This window comes from Zosterops lateralis, assembly GCF_965231275.1.
Source record: "Zosterops lateralis genome assembly, chromosome: 3".
NCBI lineage: Eukaryota > Metazoa > Chordata > Aves > Passeriformes > Zosteropidae > Zosterops > Zosterops lateralis.
Genome location: NC_139764.1, coordinates 97,331,031 through 97,355,886, shown reverse-complemented (window position 1 = coordinate 97,355,886; position 24,856 = coordinate 97,331,031). Strand labels below are relative to the sequence as shown.

At 43.1% G+C, this 24,856-nt stretch overlaps 2 protein-coding genes and 1 long non-coding RNA gene across 5 annotated transcripts in view; all 3 read right to left on the bottom strand.

Moving 5' to 3' along the window:
- RNF144A (ring finger protein 144A) overlaps positions 1–7,855 on the bottom strand; it is a 62,750-nt gene extending 54,895 nt beyond the window's left edge. Inside the window, exons 1-2 of one of the 3 annotated variants that reach the window (XM_083857199.1) lie at positions 7,752–7,855; positions 4,659–5,710 (exon numbers count right to left, since the gene is read on the bottom strand). The gene's annotated coding sequence lies outside the window, so the exon portion shown is untranslated. The remainder of the gene's footprint in view (positions 1–4,658; positions 5,711–7,751) is intronic. The other 2 variants (XM_083857200.1, XM_083857202.1) reach the window with 2 other exon arrangements.
- A 1,927-nt stretch (positions 7,856–9,782) lies between these two features.
- On the bottom strand, positions 9,783–17,894 carry RSAD2 (radical S-adenosyl methionine domain containing 2). The gene is made up of 6 exons (XM_083857384.1): positions 17,297–17,894; positions 16,951–17,112; positions 16,284–16,513; positions 15,295–15,444; positions 13,600–13,632; positions 9,783–13,028 (listed from the first exon to the last, which is right to left on the bottom strand). The coding sequence occupies exons 1-6, from the start codon at positions 17,631–17,633 to the stop codon at positions 12,864–12,866; spliced, it is 1,077 nt and encodes a 358-aa protein (XP_083713510.1). The 5' UTR covers positions 17,634–17,894; the 3' UTR covers positions 9,783–12,863.
- Positions 17,895–22,128: 4,234 nt separating this feature from the next.
- On the bottom strand, positions 22,129–24,856 carry LOC310907708. Its single transcript, XR_014589699.1, has 3 exons — positions 24,711–24,856; positions 23,330–23,418; positions 22,129–22,578 (listed from the first exon to the last, which is right to left on the bottom strand). It is a non-coding gene; the product is annotated as an uncharacterized lncRNA (long non-coding RNA).

Here is a 24,856-nt window from a genome sequence, read left to right as displayed (position 1 = left end):
TGTGAATTCTTCATAACCAGCAGGGCTGGGTAAGTCCTACTTTAAGGCAATCACATAGAAGCTCCCTTGTTATTGAGAAAACAAGTGGATTTTCACATTAGTTGAGGTGATTTTGATAGGACATCCTTACATGCACATATTGTTTTACCTTGGAACTCTCCAGGTTATAGTTTTAGTAACATCCTGTCCAGCACAGCACAAAACCAGTTTTATTTTGCAGGGGTTTTTGTGGGTCTTTTTCCTCTCCAAAAATAGCACCATCTTTGCCCTTCCACAGTTCAAGATCAGAATTGATTGATAGCACAGTGAAAACACACTTATTTCAACAAAAAGGATGGATTCAGTCTCATGGGGTGCAAAACGAAGCTGCATGAGAAAAGATACTAAGGTGAAGGGGAAAAAACAGAGCTCCTCACTGCCCTTGCAGCAATCCCTCCTGAAGCTGCCACTAACAGCAGTGTTGCCAGCCAGCAAAATGGTACATCACTATTATTAGCACAATGAAGGGGCACGATGGTTTGACTCTTGCTTATATTGGCAGCTGTGGTGAATCATCCCATCCAAAAGCAACTATTCCTATTAATAAAAGTTACAAGGACATGTCTGTGTTGGTCTGAAGTCCAATACAGTAGAATCATGGAGGACAGGAAACAAAGTCAAATCAAAGAAATCCCAAAAAAAACCCCCATGGAGACCTATCAGAGAAGACAAAGCAAAACAGCAAACTTCCCAAAAAAGAGCAGCCCCTGAAAACACATTTTTCCTGTAACTATATGAACACTTCACAGCAGTAGTCTAAATTAAAAAGTAGGGAACACAGTCAAACATCATATTTCATTCAAATCTGTGATTTTCAGCTTTCTAAGGAGCTAATGGAAATGTGAAGTGACTGATGCAAATATTTAGCACTAACTGACAGTTTGCTAAAAAGACTATCACATTCTTTGGATTCATGAGTTGTCTATGAATTCATCATACCTTGATTTTTGACTAAATATGTAACATGAACTAAAGTTAGAACTACCCTATTGCTCCCTCTGAAGTGAGATTTTATTTTTAAGACAATGACAAGTTAGAACAAAAGAGAAGACAGACAGGTGGCTTATCACACTCCTAGTGACTCTACAGATGCAAAGGGGTTAAGACAGTAAAACCACAAAGAACTACTATGTTCCACCCTCAATAAAAGCCAGTGGTAAAACCTTTAAGAACGGATTTTTCAGACATAAATCCATGCAAACAGTCAGTGCTGCTGCTCCAGTGGGACATCACATCATGCAAGAAAGGAGATAGGTGACGTGAGGTTACATATTCTGAACACCACCACAGCTGATGCCCAGTGACAGCAGTTTGATGGATCCAAGCTGTTTGCTTCAACAAGCAGCAGAGGTGAAAAACTCCAGTGGAGAGAAGGATGAACTCACACTGCAGAGAACGGCTCCCTCAGAGCCACAAGGATCCAAAGTACAGGGCACAACTAAATACACAGAGCAGAGCCAACAACAGCATGGAGAGGTGCCAGGGTCAGCAGCACTGCTTCAAGCAAGCTTCACACAGCACCAATTCTTCCAGCACAACCTTCCCCAAGGCCAGGGACTGTCACATCACATTGTAAAGAGAAACAAACAAGCTTGTAGCCTCGAGATAAACTTACACCCTGCAGATGAGTATGAATAGATGAGTATCCATAAACTTAGAAGGTTTTTAGGTGCTTATCATCAGAACTACAGATAATACATACTGCATCCTTAGGAAGCAGTTGGCTTCAGCTCCTGGAGCAGCTACGAGGTTCATCACCATGTTGTGCTTAACCCGTATGGGTTTCACTTCTCAGAGATTAATAGGAAGAGGCAACTGCTCTTTGTTCTGCCTGAGGCACAAAGCTTACAACCTCAGCTCAGTCTTTGGAGCAAGCCAGAGCCCAGCAGCCTCCAAGTGTGGTCCTGAGGATCAATGAGACCCAACAACAAGATGGAATAACCATCAACAGCCCACTTGAACTGGCACATGCATCCTACAGCTGTGACTGTGGTTATCCGACCTCTCACAGCTTTCCAGCAACAGTGAGACCTAATGAATACTGTCACAACTTTGCTAGGAAGTTAGACACACACATACACCTAAGACACAAAAACTGACACCAGCAAAACCTGGTGAATTAAAGTAGAGAGAAATCACCAGCAAACCTTTCAGAACACGAGACGTCAATAGATATCAGAAGTACAAAGAAAAAAACCCTGAAAACTCTAATAAAAATTTGGGCCTGATTTGGCTGTTTTGTTGTTTTGTTTCTTTTTTAATTTAAACATGGTCTACCTTTCCACAAATCTAACACACCTTATACATCCTCAACATGTATCTTCTGGTCAGCACTTTATTCCACAAAAGTAAGAACAGACAGTACACATCAAAGGCAAAAGTAATGTATAATTAATCTAAGAAAGTAGGTGTAGGTGTTTTCTCCTCTAGGCTCCAAATGCATGACAGGAAATACATTATTCATGAAGGAAGATGATGGTACAACATTAATCAAGTCAGCATGACAAGACAAACAAAGACCACAAGATGTATTCAACAGATAGCAGTGTGCAAAAGTGATCAGCTAACTGAAAGGGTCACACAGAGTCTGTTTACAGAAAACAAATACTGAGGAGAAATACAAAAATAAGACTGAACTGTTTCAGTTTGCATCCTATTAAGTCTTGTTCCATTTGGGGAACAATCTTTATATAACTACAAAAAAAAAGTTCCTGGATGTCTAAAGAATTGTTATTATAAAGCAAAATTAATAAAAGACAGGAGTTAAAATAATTATTTTAACAAACAAGAATTCACATAAGCAGGACATATGAAGAACAAAAATAAAATCTTTTAAAAAAAAACAATGAATCTTTTTTTCATCATGCACGTTTTACCATATTATAAAGCTGCTTGGGGCTAAAAATTAAATACTTGCTCTTCTTCATATTCAAAACTGTTGTAAAAATATTCAGAAATTAAGGAACAGTATAATTTGAAACAGTGTCAAAAATAGGAACACAATGTAAGTTGATTTGTAAGCAACTGAGCCAGTAAAACTCAGTTTCTTAGGAATGTGTATCAAAGTTGCAGGAGGAGTTCAGACTTCAATATGTCTCTAATCTTTCCACCTGCCAAGGTTACCTACCACCAGAAAAGGTGTAGGTTTATTGGAGATAAGATAACACTTTTTCACAAATGCAACTGGAATTGCTCAAAAGGTTTAGAAATTAAGAGCAAGAATGGAAGTCAAACATTCAGAGTGTTGCACACAATCTCTATTTTCTCAGAAAACCAGGCTAAAAAATACATATACACTGACTGCACATAGCTTTGTCTTGAACTTGCAGTTTCTGTTACAAGACTGCACTGGAGACATGAGCCTGACCACACAAGTCACAGAGCATTGCTCCCATTCTGTCTGGATGGATGTATTTCTTAATACAGGAATAGAGAGATGAAGGGAAAACTGTTTGCCTTAAGTAGTAATAGAAGGAAACTCAGACTTAAAAAAACCATTCATTTTCCTCCTAAGAGAACAAACACTCTTTGAAGCATCAGGCCCAGAAAAATACAGTTGCTTTACAGAATGCAGCAAGACCCCTCCTGTCACCCCAGGGAGGGGGCATTTGGGCAAGAACAGACTATGCTCACCCATATCACCCCAACCATCCCGTGTGGTCACCGAGGGGGGCAGCCCTGACTGAAAACATTGTGTAGGAGGACAGATGCAGCCACTTCTGATGCTTCTGTCAGACCTGGCCCCATCAGATGCCATTTAAAGATATGAAAAGTAAAAAAGATATATTTATATACATACATTGCATAAAACATTGTATACAGCATATGTTTTATACATACCCATAAAAATGTATATTTAGAAGGTAATTAATATCTGTGAGATTATAAAATCCACACACAGATCCTCATCAGCAATCAGACAGGAAACAAATCAACCGCAGAACAGCAATGGCAGAAATAATAAGCATAGGAAGAAGCTGATCATTTACCAGATTATCAAGGGCTAATAATGGATTTTTGCCTCAATATATTTTCCTAATTCATTTCCATATTCCTCATATTTCATATTCCTGACTAAATATAAGAGTCCTCTGCAAGGACTGGATGCGTAGAACAGTACACAATTCTTACTCTATATATGATCTATTTATTAGAGAGTGGAGTTGAGACAAAGGCTGGTCAGCTGAAACTGTCTCCATGAGCCATAGTGATAGCTTTCATAGCTCATAACTCATATTGGAATTTTATGGTTACAGGAAATAACCCAAATACTCTGGAAACAGAACACCCAGTAAAATTTTCAAGTGAAATTCAAAAATAAAGACTCCAAAACTATGGAGCATGGCTGGTCACAAGCAAAGCAGTGATCAGTGCAAACAAAGCTGAACATTCGTATGTAATGAAAAAAATATGCCTGAACCTGGTAAGCTAGAACTTTATTTTCCACATAACCTGCAAGACCCATCCACATTCTGAAATGAAATATTTCAAAAGCTCTGTTGGACATCATGAAGAAGAAAAAGGTTGTATTTAATAAGCTTTAGTGCATTTTTTCAATCACAAGTCATTTCTATTCAATATAAACAGGATGAAGTAGTATTAAACTGTTGTACTGGTACCTGAAGGATAACAGCAAGGTGTTTCAATGCAAAAAGCTACCACTCACTTGATAGTCTTCAAATAAAAAGGTGAAAACGTTGCTGAAATAAGGAAATAACATAGTCATGCCAAGTCTAGAACCATCTGACAAGTTATTCTGTCTTCACAGTAAATAAAATTACTGGACATACTGATTCACTTTCTCTGTTCCTCATTTTCTTCACCCTTTTTGAGAAAAGACACTTAATGGTGTTACCACTATAAATGGAACCATCAGCAAATAACCAAGCTATTTGAAAATCCACATTATACTATCACTGCCAGCTCCAGAATTTGCTGACTGCATATGCAGAGAAACTGCAAGCATTTCTGATCCCGGCTGATTAGGAAATCCAAAAAACATTCCTATCACTTTGCAGCAAGCAGCCAAAAGAACAAGTATATTTTCAACAACTCCTTCAAGCTATCAGAAGTGAAAAACAGACATTATCATTACGATATTTTTGTTTGATCTCCTTCAAAAGGTCAGGGAAAGATGAATTTTATGAGCTTGTTTCTGCAAAGCAATACAGAAAAGGATATTGCCTTATAAAAAGAACAGCTGATCACAGCCTAAGTTAGACACAGCAGAATCACTGTACCCTTCAAAATGAGTGGTGGGTTAGTTTGTATTGTTTTCCATTTCCTTTTTGTAACTCGAGATATAAAAAGGAACACGATGAAAAGCAAGTCTTCTAATCAAACCACAGACTACAACTCAAATGCATAATTACGGATACTAATCCACAGGAAATATGGTGGCAAGTAGAACAGGTTCCAGTTATACTCTCCAGTTCCCCTGCTGCATCAGGTCTCCAGGAGAGAAAAGGTCTCTGCTCACCGACCAGGCTGCAGGATGATCAGAGCCATTATTTTTCCCTGATTCAGCACTGGGAGGGCAAATAAGAGTTTTCTGCCAGCCCATGAGAGCATTCTTGAAAATACAGCAGATACACTGAAGCCATTCATACCCACTGTATGACATTGCAGCCAAAACTCATGTTTAAGACAGCAGCTTTGTCCTCTGGCTTAACTGAAAGAAAAGTTGTCAGAAGTTATAAAAAACCCCACATGAAATCTGACAAATACTTGGAATGTAGTATTGGAAAAAAACCACAAAACATCACACTTAAAACCAAAAAAGTTAAGCAACTATACAGTTTTTTTCCCCTACAAATTATCACCTTAAATACTGAATTAGGGGAAAAAAATAGTCTGTGTTACTTTTAATAGTGTAAAAGTGTAACTTTTAATACTGTGCTTCAAAGGAAAAAGTCTACAATAACTACAGACAACAAACACATGATTTGATCTAGCAGCTCCTAGGACATGAATCATGGTGATTTAGATATAAGGGGAAACCAACCCTCAGTTTTACATAAAGGATGGGTTATTGCAAGTAGTTATATCAAAATTGACACACCCATCATTGTAGTATTATTTCAATCACAGACGGTTTCTCCCCCTCATAATACACAGATTGCACAAGAGGATAATGAGACATGATGGCTAGGGAAGGGGGGAGTAACGAAATAAAACTTCATCCCAAGGGGCAAGGATGGTGGTGGGGGAAATCATGGCTTTTTCAAGACACTCCAAAACAAAAGGACCTATTTTTCCCCTCCTACCACCACTCTTTTCGCTTGATCTTGCCTCTCTTAGGTATTTAACAAACTTCACATCAGGACACCTTGACATGCTCACTGCCAGGAAAAAATAATCATATTTTTTCATTCACATACCTCACTACCAGGAAAAAAAATAATCTAAGTTTTCCCACACTATAAAGTCCCATTAAAGTATAAATTAGGCATTTTCATTAAAGGCACAAATCTTCCCCTCACAATACCAGAACTCCACACACTCTTTTACCCCCCAGTCACCCCGTTCACTAGCCTCTGATACCTGTGAGAGAGGCGCACACAAGACAGGCCAGCCACCAGAAGTTTAAACTACTGATGTAATCTCTCTAGCAGCACTCTGCCCAAGAACATGTAACTTCAGTTTAGCCACTCCTGGGGCAGCACTGATAAGCTAATGTGAAATGAAGCAATCCATTTCCCAATGTAAACAGTTGTTTGGCTTTGCAGGGAGCAATCTAAACAAATGGATCTATTTATAAATCATCATTTATGCTTGTTGTAGAACAGGGATGTTATGTTCCAGGGCAGAAGGGACAGTGTTTCCAAGAATATAGCAAAAATTCAAACAGCTGGTATCTTCTTCCATCAGCCTGCCCCGTTGACACTCTCTGTTCCAGTTCTATAGAAGCAATAAACACATGATGCAGGGCCTGATCTGTTTAGGAACAAGATAACCTTGATCCAGCGGGTGGGGAGACAACCTCATTATCGTACCTATGGGTTCTTCCAACAGCTCAAAAAAAGTCAACAGTAACATCACTTCAGCCCAGGGAAGGAAAACGCGAGCCTCACTCCTACTTCTTCCACCCTTACAATCCACACGATCTGTTTTCTCCCCAGGCTGCACACTCGGCTTCTATTGAGAACACCGGCTGGGGGTGGCACTCCACAGGCCCCTATACTCATTATTCCTCCCTCTCCGGAGAATGGCTACTGCACTCCAGAGCACCGGGATCTCCGAGACGTTTTCCCCCGTTTATGGCACCCCCGGGACAGAGCACAGGGGGCCGGGGAGCCGCTGTCATTGCGCCCCGAGCGCGGCGCTCCCGCCGGCAGCCCGAGCCCGCCGAGCCCGCCCCGCAGCCGGGCAGCGCTCCGGGCACCGCGCCCGCCGGCCGGGGGCTCCCTGCGGGCAGCGCCGGGGACACCGCCGCCTCTGCGGGGACCGAGCCCCGCACCTACAGGGGCCGTGGGTGCCCCCGCGCCCGCTCCCGCCGCCCCGAGGCTCCCCCGCTCCCGCCGCCCCACCGCCCCGGAGGCTCCCCTGTTCCCGAGGCTCCCGCCGCCCCGAGGCTCCCCCGCTCCCGCCGCCCCATCGCCCCGAGGCTGCCCCGCTCCCGCCGCCCGAGGCTCCCCCGCTCCCGCTGCCCCATCGCCCCGGAGGCTGCCCTGCTCCCGCCGCCCGAGGCTCCCCGGCTCCCGCCGCCTCACCGTGCCGCTGCAGCCCCTGCCGGGCGGTGCGCGGCGCTGTCCCGCGCTATCCCGCGGAGCCGCGGCAGGACGCCGCCGCCCCAGCCATGGTCTCCACCCCCCGCGGAGCCGGAGTGTGCGCGGCGGGCGCCGCTCCCGGTGTTTTCTCGGGCGGGGGAGGAGGCGGGTGCGGTGAGGGCGGGCGGGGGCGGGCGCGGCGGGCGGGCGCCATTAACGGCCGCGCTCGCGCCGCCGCCCACTTTAAAGCGGCCGCGCCGCGCCAGGCGCAGCGGCGCCCCCTGGCGGCGGCGGGAGGCGGAGGCGCCGCCCGGCCCCGGGCGCGGGGATCCCGGGATTTCCCGCTCGGCAGCGCCGCCGGCCCGGGCGGGCCGAGCCGAGCCGAGCCGAGCCGAGCCGCCGGTTTTACCGTGGGGCTTTTCATCTGCTTGGAGCAATAGCACCTCGGGTTGCCTGAGCGTGACGGGCCGGGCCCAAGCAGGTCCGTCAGCGGCAGAGAGAACAACGGGGCTGGTGTGCAGGGGAGGCGGGGGTTTGTCCCGCCCGCCGGGGAAGGAAAGGAGGGCAAGGCACGGGAACCGTGACGGGCACGGCTGTTCTGCGGGAGCCGTTCGAGCTTCCCTGCTGTTGGTGTCTGTGCGGAGCCAGGGCCGGTCCTCCTGCGGCAGGCAGGGGCACGGCAGGAGCCGCAGCGAGCGGGGAGGCGATGGGAGCTGCCTGCAGGATCCACCCGGCGCAGCCCAGCGACACGGCCCAGCAGCCAGCACGGGCTGACACACACACAGAGAGACCACAGCAGCCAGCACGGGGTGACACACACACACACAGAGCCCAGCAGCCAGCACGGGGTGACACACACACACAGAGCACAGCAGCCAGCACGGGGTGACACACACACACACAGAGCCCAGCAGCCAGCACGGGGTGACACACACACAGAGAGAGCACAGCAGCCAGCCCGGGGTGACACACACACACACACACAGAGCCCAGCAGCCAGCCCGGGGTGACACACACACACACAGACAGACACACAGCCCAGCAGCCAGCCCGGGGTGACACACACACACACACACAGAGCCCAGCAGCCAGCCCGGGGTGACACACACACACACAGACAGACACACAGCCCAGCAGCCAGCCCGGGGTGACACACACACACACACACAGAGCCCAGCAGCCAGCCCGGGGTGACACACACACACACAGACAGACACACAGCCCAGCAGCCAGCACGGGGTGACACACACACAGAGAGACCACAGCAGCCAGCCCGGGGTGACACACACACACAGAGAGCACAGCAGCCAGCCCGGGGTGACACACACACACACACACACAGCCCAGCAGCCACCCCGGGGACACACACAGACACACACACAGCACAGCATCCCCGGGCACGGGGCAATCAGTATCTCACTGCGGCACTGCTGCTGGGCACCCTCACACCGCCGCAATGTGCGGGAGGGATGGCAGAGGGGGGGTAAAAAAGCTAAGCATCCTCTCACACACAGCCAAATACTGTGAAAAGCTCGATTTGAGGTTGTCTGGTACATGAGTTTACACCGAGCCTGAAGATGGAAGATGAGCTTGAGAAGCTGCTTGTCTTCAGTCTTCTAAATAGACTGGCTTTTCTCTCTTATTTACCATAACAGAAGATAATCTTATTTTTGTCCTCGGATATTTATGGGTAGCTGCGCCTTTCGTGTCGGCTGTCATCTGAACAGCACAAGGTATTTGAACTGTCTTCCCCCAGCACAGACCAGTCCACTCAGGCCTGTAACAAGTGCCTTTCATCAGGAGGAGAATCACCACCATTGTTCTCCATTTCGGCCTGGATGCGGCCCTTGGCACCGTGCAAGGACCCCCCTCCCCTGCCCCCTCCCCGCTAAATACAGACTGAACGCATCCAGAATTACAGATCTCTCGTGAATGCAGCCACATATTCTGCTAGTATGGCTTAAATTACAGAAAAAAAAAAAAAAAAAAAAAAAAAAAAAAAAAAAAAAAAAAAAAAAAAAAAAAAAAACGAAATTAGGAAAATAGAAACATTTATTGAAAGGTGCAAGACACACATGAAATACATATACTTGGCACTAATTATTTGACATTATTACTCCAAAATTCATCATTTGTAACATTCAAATATATCAGCATCCTTCACATTGAAAAAGAGGACATCTTAAAGTGCATCTTAAGTGACATTTTACTCATTTCCCAAGTTATAGCCACAATTTTATCAGAAGTCATCCTCCCAAACACTCATTCTCTAAATATTTTACAAATAGAAGGAATTGTATAATGTTAATAGAATGCAGTGTCAGTTCCTTGCAATACAACACTGTTAGAAAGTGCATAGCTGCAATAATATAATACTATAAACAAACATGCAATTAAGCATATCTGTGCTTATAAAACTTAAATTTAATCCTGACTTCTCAGGATCACAACATACCTGTAATCACTAAACCTGGGAGTAACCCTGTTAAATTCAATTTTATTTTTCTAGTTCCATACTGAAAGGTAGCCCCTACTATATAATGAAAGCCTTAAGTCCACTTTTGGTCCAGTATGAACTGTATTTATAATTTTTTTTAAAATAAACTAATCAACTGTAGCCATTTTTTGTTGTTTTACACAAAAATAAATTTTGCATATAAAAATGCCAATAGCTGTTCATTAACCTAAATTACTCTCAAACTGTGAGGTTCTTAGTTTCCAATGTACACAACTCATGTTTCCTTTGAAAGAGTATCACACAGAGCAGAAACTTTTTACTAATTATGTATGGTAACAAGAGGTGATGTGAAATCCCTAACATTTTAAGAAGGTAAGAACATAGGGCCTTCTAACAAAAGCCATTTTAAATGTCTGTGCATTATTTACTGGATTTTGACATTTTCAGCTCCTTGTTTCTCCTGCAGCTTCCTCTGTAGGCACAGAGGAAACAAAAGAATAGCCATTTACAGGGTAAAATGCAAAGCAAGAATGGCAGGATTTCTGGATCTGAACAGGACTTTGTGTACGTCATATCTGTGTGCTGTGTTACAGCTGGCATCTTCTGCAGAAGCTGCAGGGTGGTAGAATTTTTGGTACATTGATGCACTAAATCTTTTCCCATGCTGGGACTGAGCCAACAGCAAAGGAAAATGTTTCTTTTCTATCTGTGTGCTGTAGGTACTGAGGAAGAGACTAGATTTAATATTTGAGCAGGGGAAGTCAAACCCCAGTTACATAAATTTGCACTGCCCATAGAGTCAGGGAGAACTCCAGCCAAGGTCAGTGAAATAGCTGCCAAAGGACTGTGGGGTTACTGTGTGTGGGCCACATTTTAAATGTCACTTAGTGTTAATATAAGAAAAAAAAAATACTGAAATGTCTGTGTCTAGGAAGTGTTGTGATTGCAAAATGCAAAATACAAAGGGACAAAAGAGCACCACTGAGTATACTTACTCAGGACAGTAAAAATAGAAACTGAAGGAATTATAAATGGAAATATTTTCACAGTGTGTTCAGAGGATCACTTTCCTTTATACAGAAGTAACAGCTCCTACTTAACCATTTTCCCCCCTCAACTTTGAAGATGCATTAGGTGAATGCAAAACATTTCTTTCAAAAACTTCTTAAAAATCAACTAGCGTTTCCAAAAAAATGAAAGAATGTGTCATGCTCTCTGTGTGGCACATTTAATGCATGCTGGCTCCCAACTGCTGCAAATATTTAAATGTGTGAGACAGTGCAGACATTGAGTTCAGTGGACAGGATGAATGAGTAGTGCCATCTCACTTCTGCTCTGTGCAATGCCTACCCCTGTGCACTTCAGACACAGGGAGCATGCGATTAGTTAAATTTGAAAACCTGCAATTATAAAGCCATAAAGATTGCCAAAAAACAAAGAATGAGGGCAGTATATTAGATTATTTTTCAGGTTTTGAGGTTTTTGGGGTTTTTTTGTATTTTATATTAATGCTACCTGCTCTTAAAGGCAGCTCTCACAATGCCAAATTAGTTTAATTTAATGTCTGCAAGTTAAAACAAGGTTTAAAACAAAGTTGCTTGATATATGAACTTTGTTCTTTGTAGTTCCATGGCTTAGCAAAATAAAAAGCTGTATGCAACAGAAGATAGATAAAAGGTTGCTTTACGTGGTATTAATGAATTTGAGAAGGAACCTTCATCAGAACTGCATGCCCACAGTTAAAAAATATTTTAAAATAATAAATCAATATTTGCAGATAAAAGGAAAATGATGATATTAACAAAATTTCAGGTCATGTTACGTTGAAACATTTCAATGTCAACAATGTTTCACCATAGATATTTGTTAGAACTAAGGACATTGCCAATGTGAAATATGATGTTGTTTATCATTAGGTAAAATGTACCTCTAGGTTTTTAGGATGCATAAATACAATATATTTTCATGACTAAAAATCTGTTTTCACAGAAAATTACGCCCCCCAGCATTTTTGCAAATATCATGTGTGTATACAGAAGAGAGGGAGAAGATGCTGTTACAATTAACTCTCAAAGAATAAAAATTGCCAATTTTTTCACCTTGATTTCCTTTTAAATACATTATTACTTAATGATACCTAGATTTTGACCCTCTATTGCCCCTGAAAAAAGCAGAGGCTGCTTCCAGAAGCCTGCCAGCTGGCCCTCCAGTGATTCACCCGGGAACTGCAGTGCCTCTTTCCCTGAGAAACAGGCGCAATGCATTCCCTGATAAGAATTTTGACTTCTCCCCCATTACAGCTGTTTAGAATGAATTAGAGATTAGGGTGTTTTTTAGTTTGTTATCTGGCAAGCACACTCATGTAGTATTATATAAAAACAGTTTTCCTTTAAGTCCTTGGTGCAATGGACTAGAAAGTTTATTTCAGAGATCTGTTCATGTGAAAACTCTGAAACTATTTGGTCGTGCTCTAGAAAATAATAGTCAATGTAATCTGCTTTTTAAAAACATGTAAAATATTCACATATAGAGTTATACTGAACATCAGTCTGTGTAAAATACCAAGTCTGGTTAAAAACATTAATAACAAGTATACACTCACCTATAAATATATGCCTATTTTTACAGAATACACTGCCCTAACTCAGTATATTGAGTCACCAGTCCAGTTTCATATCAGCTTTACTCCACACATACTTTCCTCCTCTTTTTAGGAACATCTTCTCATCAAATCCACTGAATTTTATAGCTGCTTCTACACCAACATCCAGGATAGACTTGGAAGGTTCTTTCCGTCCATTTCTACAGTTTAGAAAACGCATCTGGAACATAAGGTAGATAAGATGATGAGATATGAGAGAGTCAATTTGCAAAAGCATAATTTTTCTACAGACCAAAGCAAGTTGCACTGCAATTCCACAAAAGCCTATGTAAGTGCATGAAGAGGTTCACTCTAGTCCTTAGAAGGCTCAGAAACTCATGGTTAGACATGTGATATATCTTAGCAGGAACAAAGCCATATCATAATTCTTGAAGGTTAAACGCTGGCTCTTCAGTTACATGTAAACTAAGTGGGCACTCTGACACTTAACTTTCAGGGCAAGTTCTGCATTTTTATATTAAAGAAAAAAAAAGCAAAGATGTCCTGCAAAAATATACATCTACACTTTAAGATTTCTGATGCAAGGATTATGCATGCAGGCTGATGGCAACTTCTCCTTAGGTCATACTAGATTATAGTTCACAATATGTCTCATAGAAATAAATCTCATCTGTTCCTTGTACTACATGGTAAAATTGTTTTATAGGATGCAGAGTAAATTTAACTGGCTATCATTGTTGTATACATACATATATTAGCATACAAATACCACGTATCAAAGAAAGACTTACGTATTCATCCAGAATGAGGTATGAATCCCTCATCTGTAATAGATCAAAAGAAAAAACTAAATTAATATACAAATCAAAAATCCATTCTACAGAAAAATAAAGGACAAAACAAACAACTATTCATTCAAAGTCTGATACAAATCTTTGAAACAGTTGTTGTATCACCACTATTTTAGTGAGCTTGAATGAATTTCATTGAAATAAATGACAGAATTACTAGAATAATACTAGAATAATTTTATATATGAATAAACTAGTAATTCCTGGAATATGACCTCTCCGTGTTGAATTGAAATGTGGGTTCCCAACTGCATAAAGGTGTTTTAAATAATATCCACACTTTCTATTACTTCTACACCAGAAGAACTTGGAGTTTTGCATGCTGGAATGATCATGCCATTTTCCAAACAAATGACATAACAATTTAAACTGGGGTATTTAATTATTACTCCACCAGATAAAGGTGTTCTCCTGGCTCAAAGGTAAAAAAGCTCTCAAGTCCACACAAAGAAATATGCCAACAACTGAAATAAGACAGTTTTGCTTAGCTAATGGTCATGTCCTAACCCCTCCTTAGAATTCTCTGGGCATCTGGAGCTTGCTGCTATATAGAACAGGAAATTTGATCAATTTGGTGTCTGCCTTTCACACAGGTTTACCAGAAATCAGAAACAGTCTTCTGAAACCAAACCTACCATGGGAAGCCTTTTTTGTAGAAGTAGAAACAGTTCTGGGTTGGTTCTCATCTTAACCCTTTCTCTGATGAGTGCTCTGTCCCACCAGATGACTTAAATCCTAATTGCACAGCCCCACTTTTATGTCTTACATAGCAAAGACAACCCAGTCTGCTCACTTCACCTCTACATACATTAAGAAGTGAACTGTAAGTGGAGTCTTAATCTGTGGAGAGGTAAAGGAACACAAGATGGGAGATTTAAGGCATTCTTGAACTTGGTTCGACTTGCCATTTCTACACTTAATTCATAAACTTTCCTAACAGTGAGTCTTCTAACTCTCCCCATCCCTTTTTTAGGGTCTGCAGGCATTTACAAAATGCAAAATGGCCTGAGCTCCACCCTTAGGCATCAAAATTCTTTAGTGTGCTTAATGTAAGCTGGATGGCAGCTCATCAAGTTAACTAGCAGGCTCTGCAGGAGCACAAGGAGTCTTCTGAATAAAGAGCCTGAGTGCTCAATCCAAGAGAGTTCAGACAGAAAATGTTAAAAATGCAACTTTATTGTGAGAGGGATTACCCAAAAATACTATTAGTTGAGTACTGTTCCTCAGTACCAAATAAAATGCTGGTTGGGATGTTGTCTTATTCATGTAGGTTGACGACACTGGCATAATGTGACATCACAGTCAATCTCTATTTATAGTGTGTTTGCATTAAGCTTGAACATTTTCAGGATCTTGTGCCCAAGCCAGGAAGAGGACTCCCATTGGTCCACAAGACTGGGAACAATGTGTTTTTACTCTTCTGCTAATAACTTTGTTATCAATGAAAAGGCTTAAAGAAAATTTAAAATCTTGGCTTCCACCATAACAAAACTAGTTGCTGATAAAGTTGTACTGCGCCTCTTCTATGCCATTATTAATAGGGAAAGTATTAACTGCCATGAAAATTTCTTGTTCCTTTCAAATATTCTAGCATTATTTTAAAATAAAGTTACAAAGGGACGGTTTAATTTTTACCTTCTGATTAGATTCAGGTACCAAACAGGAGACACCTTTGTGGCGATCCAGGAATCGATCAAAGTCTTCATCACTGATAACAAATTTTTCTGCCTCTCTTAGAGCATCCTCACCACTGTTCTCCCCTTCAATAAGCAGGCACTGGAATACCTGGACAAAGAAAGCACCTGGTTAAGATTTTATGAGGATAAAATCCTCATAAATCCTCTCTTGAGGATAAGAGAGTTCAGTCTCAGTAGCAATGTCTTTAATTTTTCTGTCAGTGGAGCCAAAACAGCACAACTTGTGGTAACTGAAGACTCCACAAAAGGCATGGTGCAGATTTATTTTTTGTAAATTAACATTACAGAGTTCTAAATATTATAAATTATGATTTTTCTTATTATCTGAGATTTCACTTAGAGTGTTTTTCAGGATTTGTTCTTTTTTCTGAGTAATTCCATGTGTATAACAATATCCATGAGGCAAATAATGAGAAATTACTCCCCAAGTTCTCCCATATTTATGTCACATTATATCTACCCATTTTCAAACTTATTTCTAGTAAAAAAATATAATATGTGTACACTAATTCTAATGCTCTATAAGAGAAAATTAATATGCACTTATATCTTGCTAACAATATATTGACTTTAATGTATCATTCTTCAGTAATTTTTCCTAATTTTCTCTATACACAACATATTTTCATATGTTACAGGCTTTCTGTGTTAATTTTAATATACTAAAACAACCTAGATCTGAAATAGTGTTTTCTGTACATAATACAACCAGAAAAAGATTATTGACCTACTGGGCTACATTTAAGTGCAGAATGGGTTAGAACCTATCCCAGCACCATGCAACATTGACAAGAAGGCTCCTAACATCAGCCCAAGCTGGATATGGAGGTAAGACTCAGGTCAATAGAGGTTCAGACAACTCCAGAACTTCACTTCATTTTTGCTTTTCTTTGAACAGGAAACATGTGGTATATACTACTTTCTCACCTTCCAGCGCACAGGGTTGAGCGCCTTGATCTGCTCATTCATATCTTCCTCAACATTAAATCTGTTGATGACTGAATTTATTTTAAAAGCAACAGCATACTCTCGGCACCACTGTCTCAGTTTATGCAGATTTTCCACATGGTTCTTCTTTCCTTGACGACGGCCAATTAAAACGTTGACATCCTCATCAAAACTATCACATGAAATTGCCAGAATATCTAAATATTCACCTGAAAACAAGTTTTAAAATTTGATTAATATCCAGTCCATCAGCTAAAAGCTGTCAGGACTCTGCTCACTTTCACTTCCTCATCATCTATCACAAAATGCCATGTAAATACAGTTCTGTGAAGTCATCCCATCAACCACAAAAGCCACATCGACAGCAGCGTCAAAACACATAGTTTTGTGTGTGTGCGCCCCCAGCATTATGGAGACAGGCAAAACTACTGTTTTATTACACCAAAATGTTTTTGTGGTATAATGCCTATGTTTACAACAAGTAATCAATATTGTTTCCCTGGTATTTACACTTGGTTTACAGTTACTATAAGTGAATCACTATGAAACCATCTCCCACTTGCCCCCAAGCCCATCTATAGGTGAGGCTGCCCCATGGGGCTCCCCAGCCCTGCCAGTGCAGCTGTGCCCTGTGGTCCCTCCTTACCGTACTTCTGGAACCACTGCTTTCTGATCAGGCTGCCATTGCTAACGATGCTGACGCTCGGCAGCTCCAACTCCTGCTTGCAAAACTGGACCAGTTCGCCTACAAATTCGCCTCTGTCCTGAATAAACGGTTCTCCTCCTGAGAAATTGATTTTCTCCATTCCTAGAGAAGAACCAAAGAAAGATGCTATGAACCTCTGCCCATTGCCTGCTCCTCCTTCTCAGCGCTATCAATGCCCCACGTCAGGGGGACAAGGGACATCACCGGGATAACTTTTTCCACGGCACTTGGTCCTGCGGGGTCCCCCCTCACCGGTTCCCTGCGGCCCCATCTTCCCTGGACTCACCTGCTTCCTTGAGCATCGCCAGCCCCCTCTTGGCCTCCTCCAGGGGCAGCACGAAGGAGGTCTTGGCCGTGTGGAAGCAGAAGCCGCACTTGTAGTTGCATTGCCGGGTGAAGTGATAATTGACGCTGGTGGGTGTCGGGGCCGTGTCGTCCCATTCCTGCTCCCGCTGCGGCCGGGGGGCCGAGTCCCGCCAGCCGGGCAGGGACAGGGACAGGGGCAGGGGCAGGGGCAGGGGCAGGGGAGTCAGGCTCCAGCACAGCGCACCCAGGCGCCCTCTCAGCGCCGCCAGCACCTCCCGCCCGACGGACAGCAGCCGGGCCAGCAGGGACAGCTGCATGGTTCGGCTCGGCTCGGCTCGGCTCGGCTCGGCTCGGCTCGGCTCGGCTCGGCTCGGCTCGGCTCGGCTGGGACCCGGCGGGATGCGCTGCGGTTTTGGACCCGACTGGGCACAGTTCGTCTGGACCTGGTTCGGCTGGGGTCGGTTCGGCTGGTCTCGGTTCAGTTCAATCCCAACTGACCCGGCTCGGCTCGGCTCGGCTCGGCTCGGCTCGGCTCGGCTCGGCTCGGCTCGGCTCGGATGGCGGGCTGCAGAGAGGTGTCCGGCGCTCCGCACTTAAATACGGGGCGATCGCCTCCCCTCCCCGCCCGTCCCGTCCCGCCCCGCCGCGCCTGACCGCGGGGAACAGCTCGGTTTCATTTTCCCTTCTTCCAGAAGCGAAACTTGGCACGGAGACGCGGACGCGGTGTTTTCCTTCTATCGTCCTGCCCCACCCGTGTCCCACGGGTGTCCCGCCCTGCCCCTCACCAGTGTCCCCACGCCCCAGAGCCGCTTCTCGGCCGCGGTCACCGCAGAACCCGCCGACTGCCCAGGAGCAGCTTTGAGCCCCTCTGGGTTTGAGCGGGTCCAGCGCCTAGGGCTCCTTTTGGGGTGAGATCTCAGTGACTTTGGCTCTTGTTAAACTCGTGAAGCAGGGGGAAAACTGAGCTTGTATAACTGCACTGCATCTTTGCCAGGCATTCAGGAGCTCCTGTAGGTTTAAACAGTTTTGCATGGAAGAACAACCTGAGTTAGGGAGTCTGATGACTTCAGATACATGAAAAGAAAATAATTGCAGGTTCTTTAATTCTTGGTCTCCAATAATGGAGACCAATTCTTGATCTGCAGTAGCAAAGCTACTGCACCAAGCTGAGCACATGGTTAGCCTTAACAGCAGCAACAGTTGGCAGCCTGAGTTGAGACACTGGTGGCTGCCCACTCATGGTAACACTGGGAGAGAGCAAGACCAAGCTGCCAATTTCCATATTCCTCAATTCCTTGGTGGTACAACAGGTGTTACTAGAGAAGGAGCCCGTCCATCATAACACTGGTTGCTATCTTCAGTCTTCCAGTGTGTCCAGACACAGCAACAGGTTTGTCATGAATTTTCAGCCTCACTATGCCTTCAGTCAGCTGTCCCCACTCTTGCATGGGCAGTTTAACGTTGCCACTACTGCCAAGCTAGAATCCTACACAAATCTTAAAACCTTCCAACTGCATGTTGTCAATGGCCTAAAATGGAGCTTCCCTCACTTCCAGCGACCAGTCAGAACTGCTGATGTAGCCAAGCAGTCCTGCCCTCATGTTTCCTTCTTTTTATTACCCTTTTTTTTTTTTTTTCCTTGCAAGAAAGGAGTAGAACTATCTTCATCCTGTGCAATTTTCATGGGAAACAAACCTGCTTGTGAATAAGAAGTGTAAATTAGGCCTGTCATTGGCTATCATCAAATTCCAGTCATCCTTCCTTCACTTTCCTGGGGATGATCTGCTGGCTGAATAATGTCTGGATCAGCAAAGAACAGTTTGAACAGTTTTTATTGTTTGAACGGTTTTTATTGTTGTTTCTATCCGCTGTTTCTTGCTGGAGCTGTTTCATGCTAGCAGGGCAGGATGGGAGACTTCTTGCTCTGTCTGCCACCTCAGTAATGCCACCTCACAAAGGTATTGCTGCAGCATGATGGGAAACATCTCACTTCTGAGGCTTTCCAAAATGGTCTCAGAGACTGTCAGCAGAGGTTATTCCAGCAGGAGTTAACCATGTGCTCTTCCAGTTCCTTAAGGTTTCAGTAAGATACAAGCTTAAGGATAAAAGCAGGATAGTCTAATAACTAAAGAATTCGTTGATCACAAACTTGAAAATATAATTGGAAAGGGAGGTGGACATGACAATGCAAATTTAAACTGAAATCTGACACTGGAGTTGCTAAGTGGTAGCTTTAATGTTTCAATTAATTTGGAGAATTCTGATATGCCCTGTTATCTCCTCACTCCATACATCCCTTCTATTGCATGGTAGGAACCCTATTTCATTTCTTGTCTTCTTTGGCCCCAATTCAAATTCCTTTCTGTCCTCATTCATATCCCTTGTTCATGTCAAATTAAGCCAATGCAGGTGTAGGGACTTCAGCCTTTCTCTCTCCCTTGAGATGGAAGCTCATTACTAGCTTTGAGCTTGTTGCTGAGTACCTCAGCTGCCTAGAAAAATTTGGTTCAAAATGCTTAATTACCACACTCAGTAAAGAATCCTCGATGATTATAAATTTCTCTCAACACAAGACTTAACATCTGATACCCAAACACTCCAAAAACATGTCACAAAAATATTGCTCAATGAATCAGAAAATGAAAACATTAGCATTTTTGGACTGTTTTTCTTTGAAAACACAGATCTTTGTTTCAAGGAACAGAACATGCAAAGAACTTTGCACCCAAGCATACTCAAGGCTTCCTGTTCTTTGTAATTCTGTCAGTGCTTTCTTAGAAAATGCAATTATAGTTTTTTTACTTTTTGCCTCAACTAAGTATGTTCTCAGATGACAATCTCTGCATTACTGTAAAGCCTCACAAAGTAAACCCAGATCAGGATGTGTCCCCTATATATGTACAAGCCCCAGCAGCATCAACAAAGACATTCACATTTTACATCCCAAACTGTCTTAACTCACAGTCTCTATGGTGAGACCTTCAAGAAAACACGAATGCACATTTTTATATACAAGCTTTGAATCTACAAGAAATATTGCAAGCAAAAACGGTAATGAAATTTTCTGTCCTGATGCCTTCTGGAAGAATCTCAGAAAGGCAATCATAAATGTTCTTTGAAAATAGTAGGAAGTAGGACTCCTTCCTCTATCTTCCTACAGAATCTATCTTACAGGGGCACAATGGAGTCCCAGTAATACAAAAGTTTCTGTTCTCCAAATCTGTATCTAAAAACCTTTTCAGATTATTATAATTTTTGAAAAATTATTGAATAATGTTATTAATGATGTACTAGATAATAAATAAGTACACAACGAGCATGGAAAAATCCAAATGGATAAACATAGATAATTCTCTTGTGCCTAGTTGCTAGGAGAGGAAAACTTTTGAAACAACTATATTGTATTTATCTAATTAATGTAATTTTTTATTTTAAATAAATATATTGGTTTCTCCAGAGTGGCTATTTGGCAGTTCCAGTCAAACAGCATCTTGCTAGGCAAACCAAACTACTGATACAAACCAGTACCATAAAAAAGGTTAAAGGAGGAGTCGTATCACATCATCTGGGAGGACTAGAAATGGTCCAAGGAAAACCAGGCAAATCATGCAAATCATGCAATGGAAGATGCAATTTTAGGATTTGATAAATGTATTACTTCTTGCTCTAGTCTCACCTGGAAATTATCTCTTTCTCATTGCATCTGCACCACTATAAATGCAAATCTGTCAAGGACCTTGGATTTAGAGTGACTCAGCTCTCCTTGGGATGCAGAAATCCAAAGGGAAATTACCAAACAAAAACCCGCATGCAATTAAGTTATGAAAGACACATGAAACATGCAATATAAACATAGATACAGATTAGTCACATTTGAAAGAAGTCCACCATGGGCCCTTTATACTGTATATGTGATTTCTCATTCAGGAAGTATTTTAAAAATGGTTTCTATGATCTAGGAAAAGATAATAGAATTGTAGAATGATAGAATACCAGGTTGGGAGGGATCTCAAGGACCATCAAATCATTTGTTGATGAAAATATGTTAAGAGAAGAGTCCTTCTCTGTCCTTTCTGTAGCCTTCCTCAAATATATGGCAGTGGCCACTGTCATGGGCAGAAGAGGAATCTCTCTTGGCCTGACACTATACTGACTTTTGTGGTCTTATGGCCTTATCCCCAAATCTTTTTCTTTACTGAAGGACCCTTTTCTGATATTCTTTAAAGTTTATTTAAAAGAGCAGTTTTATTTGCATGTATTCTATGTACCTATACATTTTATGGGCCTTTGACTTAAGTTTTTCCTGTCTGTGTATTTGACAGCTGTTTACAGGACTGTACACTTAGATATATTTTCAAGTTACAGGGCAATAAATTTCCAATTTGGTTCTTTTTTTTCTTCTTTTTTCCATTTTGCGTGGATCAAAAATTTTTGAATATTCATATGGCCTGTTGTTGTCTCTGTATCTCATCCCTATAGCTCTGTGTAAGCACAGTGGACACTCAAAGATGTGAAAATGCTCCTGAAAATGTTTTGCACATAATTAGCACATTTTCTCTTCAACATTGCTTCATATTATACAGAGGACAAAGTTATAAAGAGACTCGTAAAGAGGCAACAAAATGCTTAACATAAGTTAATTTCAAAACTGAGTCATAGTGTCTCCACTGATTTTAAATACAACAAAACATCTTGGGCATAAAAGACAATTTGGGCAAAAAGACAATCAATATTTTTATTTGAATCTTGCAAGAGGGTACTTTTAAGTAATTAGGCAGGAGAGCGGCCATCACATGCCTATTATGAATGATCTCATAAGCTTATTAAAAATGAAAAGAATCACCAGCAGCTTGGCTCAGGAGTGGTTGTAACAAGGTTACATCAAGGCAGTGAGATGGGGAAAGGGAAAATGAAAGTAACTGATTTCCATTTGTTCAGCAGAGAGGAGAAAGGCAAGAGTAGCATTGGAAAAAAAAAAAAAATCACAACAAAAACACCCAGAAGAGAAAGAAGCCAGGAGGTCAGTGAGGGAAATGGCCAGCTTTACAAGTGCTTCTGAAACGAAACTTGGCTGCAAGTCAGTTGGACCTAAAGCAAACAAATTAACAGACAAGTGGCAGATAGGTTTCAGTCTAGATAAAGGTGAGGCAGTGCAGATCCAAAAGTCATTGAAACCTTGTGTACCTGATGCTGAGCTCAGCAGTGGCACTTGCACTCAGAAAGGAGATCTTAGTCACTGTTGCTTCTCTGAAATCAATGGTTCTGTGGGAGGCAGCGGAGAAAAATGACAACTTAAAGCCTAGTATCACGCAGAAACAAGGTAGATTGCATTACTCTGCTGGTCCATGAAACTTTGGTGTGTGTAACCAAACCCTGGCTAGTGGTCCAGTTTAAGTCTCCACACCTTGTCAGGACCTTACAGTTAAAAAAGTTAGCCTTTTTTCTAGATGATTAAGGGCTACCTCTACCAAGAGATGGAGGCTGTCATATCTGACAAGAAAAAGCTGAAGGGGAAATCTGAGTGACCTTTAAAAAATCCTGTAGGTAATAAATAAACTGAATGTTGAACTGTTATTCACCAAAATCAGTAATATTATTAGAAGGGGCACTTGTTGAAATATGTAAGGATGTGAGTTTAAAATTTATAAAATTTTTACGCAACAGTAGCATTGCTGGAATTTGAGACCACAGGGGTTTGTGGAGGTAGATTGTATGAGAGTCAAAAAGAGATTTAGGCAACTTCATGAGCAAGGGTCCACAATAGTTGCTGAAAGGGAAAGATGAGGATGTACTGTTTAACATTCTAATTCAGTGACTGTGGAGGCTGGAAGAGCACAAGGACTAGGAGATTGGACTGTGGATAAGCCAGGCACCAGGCACGTGTACAGCACATCATTCTGCCAGACAAAAATATTGGCTGAGAAGATGAGAAGAGCCCCTAGTCTTAATCAGTGCATATTGTTATGGTCTTAAAACTATTTACTGGGTTCCTGTATAATGAACCATGTTTTACCCTGTGTCTTCTGGCATCCACACCCAGATGTCATAGCCACGTGTTTGAGTGATGTGGAGTGGTGCTGGAGGTCTCAGGTATGAAACAGCCTGAAAGAAAACCAAATGAATTTTGGTTCATGATGCTGGGATTGTGTTGAAGAGCTCCCAAGGCTATCTTTCCAGTTTTGGCTCTGGCCCAGCCTTTCATCAGCTTCTTCAGGATGGGCAGTTTCCAACTAATACAGATGATTTGCAGATGGTACTGCCTACCTGTTGCTCCCCTCTCCCTGCAGTTACACTAAATAAAAGCTATTTATGCAGGTGTTTGAGATGACCAGAGGAAGACAAGTTTCCAAAGAATTCCTCATAGAGTATATTAGTTCAGAAAACACATCAGAGGTTTAACTTTTTGATATCTCTAAGTGGCAATTCTCCAACTATTGAAAAAGAGGAGAAGTTTTCTACAGAGATGCAGGTTCTCTAATATTTTAGGTTATATCTTCTGAAAACTCAAAAACTACATTTTGGGCAATGTTACTCAGAGCAGCTGCCATGAGACTAAGTTTTATGGCTATTTGCAGTGCTTCTGATTCCTATCTCTGAGCTGATGAAAGCTGAAATTGGTCACTGCAAAATTATGAAAACAAGCTTGCAAAAGTCCACTTTACTCCCAAAATTACTTGTGTCTGTTGGCCTTATTATCAAGGCACTGAACAGCCAAATAATGGGGTCAAGTCACTGATAGGCCTGACAGGGCAGCGCTTCTTGGGCACTGCAACTCAACAAAGTAATTCAGTTTGGGTTGGAACTTGTCATTTTGGGCCAGTCCTAAGAAACAGAGCATATTTGCACTTTTTTTTTTTTTTCCTCTTTCTTTTTTCTTTTTTTAGAAGGTCACCAGGATTCGGCCACGAGAGCCCGTGGGAATGTGACCCGTTGTTTCCGGCGGGCGGGCAGGCCGGACCCCGAGGCCGGGCCCTTACATGCCGTGATTGCTGCGCCCATCCCTGCACAGAGCCATTCCCGCGGGGCAGAGCCCGCTCACCCCGGGCCGCTGGCGGAGCGGGGGAGGCAGAAGCTCGGAGGAGCCGCCCCTTGCCCCGTCCGGGCTGGTCCGGCACAGCGGCGCTTTCCCGGCCGGCAGGGCCAGTTTCGTTTCCCGCTGGCTCCTCCTCCGCCCGCCCCCTCCGCTCTGCCGCTGGCCCGGCTCTCTAATACCGGCTCCCTGCTCCCGGCTGCCTGCTCCCGGCTCTCTAATACCGGCTCCCTGCTCCCGGCTGCCTGCTCCCGGCCCTCTGATCCCGGCTCCCTGCTCCCGGCTCTCTAATACCGGCTGCCTGCTCCCGGCTCCCTGCTCCCGGCCCTCTGATCCCGGCTCCCTGCTCCCGGCTCTCTAATACCGGCTCTCTGCTCCCGGCCCTCTGATCCCGGCTGCCTGCTCCCGGCGCCTGATCCAGCTCTCGGGCTCTCTGCTCCCGGCTCTGTGCTCCCGGCTCTTCGCTCCCGGTTCTCTGATCCCAGCTCTCGGGCTCTGTGCTCCCGTCTC

Coding starts and splice junctions, on each gene's coding strand:
- RSAD2 (XM_083857384.1), bottom strand. CDS start 17,633: ATGCAGCTGTCCCTGCTGGCCCGGCTGCTGTCCGTCGGGCGGGAGGTG. Junction 13,633..15,294: donor TACCTGAATCTAATCAGAAG/GTAAAAATTAAA, acceptor GATCTATTACAG/ATGAGGGATTCATACCTCAT. Junction 13,029..13,599: donor ACCTCATTCTGGATGAATAC/GTAAGTCTTTCT, acceptor CTTATGTTCCAG/ATGCGTTTTCTAAACTGTAG.